Source organism: Sinocyclocheilus rhinocerous, unplaced genomic scaffold, assembly GCF_001515625.1.
Source record: "Sinocyclocheilus rhinocerous isolate Xijiao unplaced genomic scaffold, SAMN03320098_v1.1 scaffold1136, whole genome shotgun sequence".
Classification (NCBI taxonomy): domain Eukaryota; kingdom Metazoa; phylum Chordata; class Actinopteri; order Cypriniformes; family Cyprinidae; genus Sinocyclocheilus; species Sinocyclocheilus rhinocerous.
The window spans coordinates 469156-471661 of NW_015647033.1; the positions used below are offsets into that span (position 1 = coordinate 469156).

At 38.9% G+C, this 2506-nt stretch overlaps 1 protein-coding gene across 3 annotated transcripts in view; it reads left to right on the plus strand.

The window, feature by feature from the left end:
* Positions 1-2506, plus strand: part of LOC107708356 (retinoic acid receptor RXR-alpha-A) — a 124882-nt gene that overhangs the window by 45217 nt on the left and 77159 nt on the right. For all 3 annotated transcript variants that reach the window (XM_016512550.1, XM_016512551.1, XM_016512552.1), the window contains exon 2: positions 1655-1765. In XM_016512550.1, the coding sequence (XP_016368036.1) occupies positions 1655-1765 (111 nt within the window). The remainder of the gene's footprint in view (positions 1-1654; positions 1766-2506) is intronic.

Here is a 2506-nt window from a genome sequence, read left to right on the forward strand (position 1 = left end):
GCTAACGCTTCTTCAGCAAAGTGTGGATTTACTTCACCAATATTACAACCAACAGCGGAGATGCATATACAGCATATAATAATCGTCACTTTCCTACAGGTACTGTTTACTAACAAGGTGACAGCGCCAACTACTGACCTGGCATAAGTAATACAGTGTTTTTGGCCGTTTTTGCGGATATGTGTAAACGCGAATCGTTTTGAAAACGTTGTCGTGTATACGTGAAACTTTTTAAAAACGCAAGGGAAAAACTTTTCCGCTTTTGACTACACCGTTGTCGTGTAAACGTAGCCTAAGATTGTCTTCAATATTGATTGGCAGCAAAGCCCTTGCGGGTACCATCCTATGATCTCTCGCCCACATGGGTGATAATATCAGTTAACCCATTGTACCAGAGAAAAGGTCCTAGTGTGAGGAATGGCTTAAAACCCCTGAGATGCACAGCATGGCTTCTTACCCCGACCCCTGCAGGCATTGCCTGTATCATCTGTCCTTTTGCCCATACTGAGTCATCCACCTCCAATCTCACCCCTGCTCCTTTCTTAACTCCCCCCAGCATTTTTTGTATCCCCGGTTCGCATGTCCGGCAGCCACTGGGGTTGTGGGTCAGAGAATAGGGCAAAACTGGAAATGTGAGGGGTCGGCCAGGGCTAGCTGTGGCAGATAGAGGGGTAATACATGAGGCAGGACGAGTCAAATGATGTTGCTGCTTTAAAAGATCCATTTCAAATATAAAGGGCAAATAAGCATCTGCTCTGACAGGTCTGCCAGTCTGGTATTGAAGTGGCCAATCAGAAGTGCATCTTTTACATTAGAGAGGCACAGCACAACCAAAGTTTTACCCTAAAATGTCAATTATTTATTTATTTATTTGCAATTTTTTTTTTTTATATAATTATATCTAAACTGTAATTTATAATATATAAATATTTTATATATTACATTTGTAAATAATAATTTTTAGTGCGGTCAAATTGATTAATCGCGACTAATCAAATCCAAAATAAAAGTTTGTGTTTACTTAATATGTGTGTGTAATGTGTGTATTTATATGTATATATATAAATACACACACATACATGTATATATTTAAGAAATATTTATGTGTGTGTTTATAATATACAGTGTTTTCCCTGCCATCATATTAGGGGGGTGGCCCGCCCCCCCAACCGCGCCCCCCCCCCCCCTCGTTTCATTACTTAAAAGATAGATTAAATGAATGTTTTATGCCTTAAAACAAAATGTAAATACACAGCACAGAATTTCTGAGCAAAAAATCATAAGGCTATTGTAAGAATAAATGAAAACTTGTTTTATGCTTTCAAATAATTAGACATACTAAAACAGAATTTGGTTACAATAAAACATAAGGTTGGAAAAATAAAACATTTCATAGGGCCCTAAACATGTAATATTTGTTAAACTTTTAATAAATTGATGTTAAATTGTTTAAGTTTCATGATTTTAATTCATTCGACATGCTTTTTGATTAATAAAATGTAATCTACCCATTAAAAAGGAGTCCAGAAAAAAGAAAAAGAAAAACGAACACCCCCCGAGCCAATTATGTTGATGAATTGATGAATTAACTTTGTCATTATGAATCATTATGATGCATGTAGTAAAAGTCCATTCTCATGTGTTTTTCCCGTAGGGTTCCTGAAACCCCAGTGCTCGATACCACCGCCACCTCAGAGAGGGCGAGCAGAAGCATGCACGTGTTTCAGCGGAATGTGTGCTCTTCATCAACGCAGGCTTTCTACAGGTAACCTATGCATATTGAGAACTGCACAATCGCTTATGCTCTCCACAGCGCATAAACTTTCAGCAATAACTCATCTTTTGGCAACTGTGTATCTCCACCATAAAATAATCCTGCTTTTTTGTGTGGGTCAACTGTTCCCATGAAACCTCATGGTTCTTACTTTGAAGAACACTAAAGATACATACATGCATAAATCAATGCATTGAAGTCATATTTAGAGCCCTAAACAGATTTCCACTGTACTCTGCTTTAACTCATGCCAAATATGTCTGGTCTTGTAATATGTCTGCGTTTGCAAGAAACAAGACGCATCTTGTGTGCACATACAAACACACCCTCTAATCTGAATTAGTGTCTGGTCCCCTTCATATGTTTTGGTCTTACAGTGTGTGATTTACAGTTTGTTATGCTAGTTTAAAGGGCTGATGGACATGTTAGCAACTGGCCTCCTCTGAGGGATCCTTATGGGGCAGCGTTACGGCACATTCCAGCTGTGACCCTGTGGTATGTGGGGAATGGATCGCTGTTGGCTTGTGTGTAAACATGTTTTGTTACACGTAGGGATGGAACGATTACCGGTTTCACGATAAATCACGATAAAATGCCCTGACGGTTAGTATTACCGTTTAAAATTTAATTATCATCAAAACCGTATTTGATTATCGCGCTTTTGAAAACTCGCGGTAAATCCTGTCCAGCCAGCATCAGTCTGACGCAGAAGCAGCATGCAATGTGGTTGTT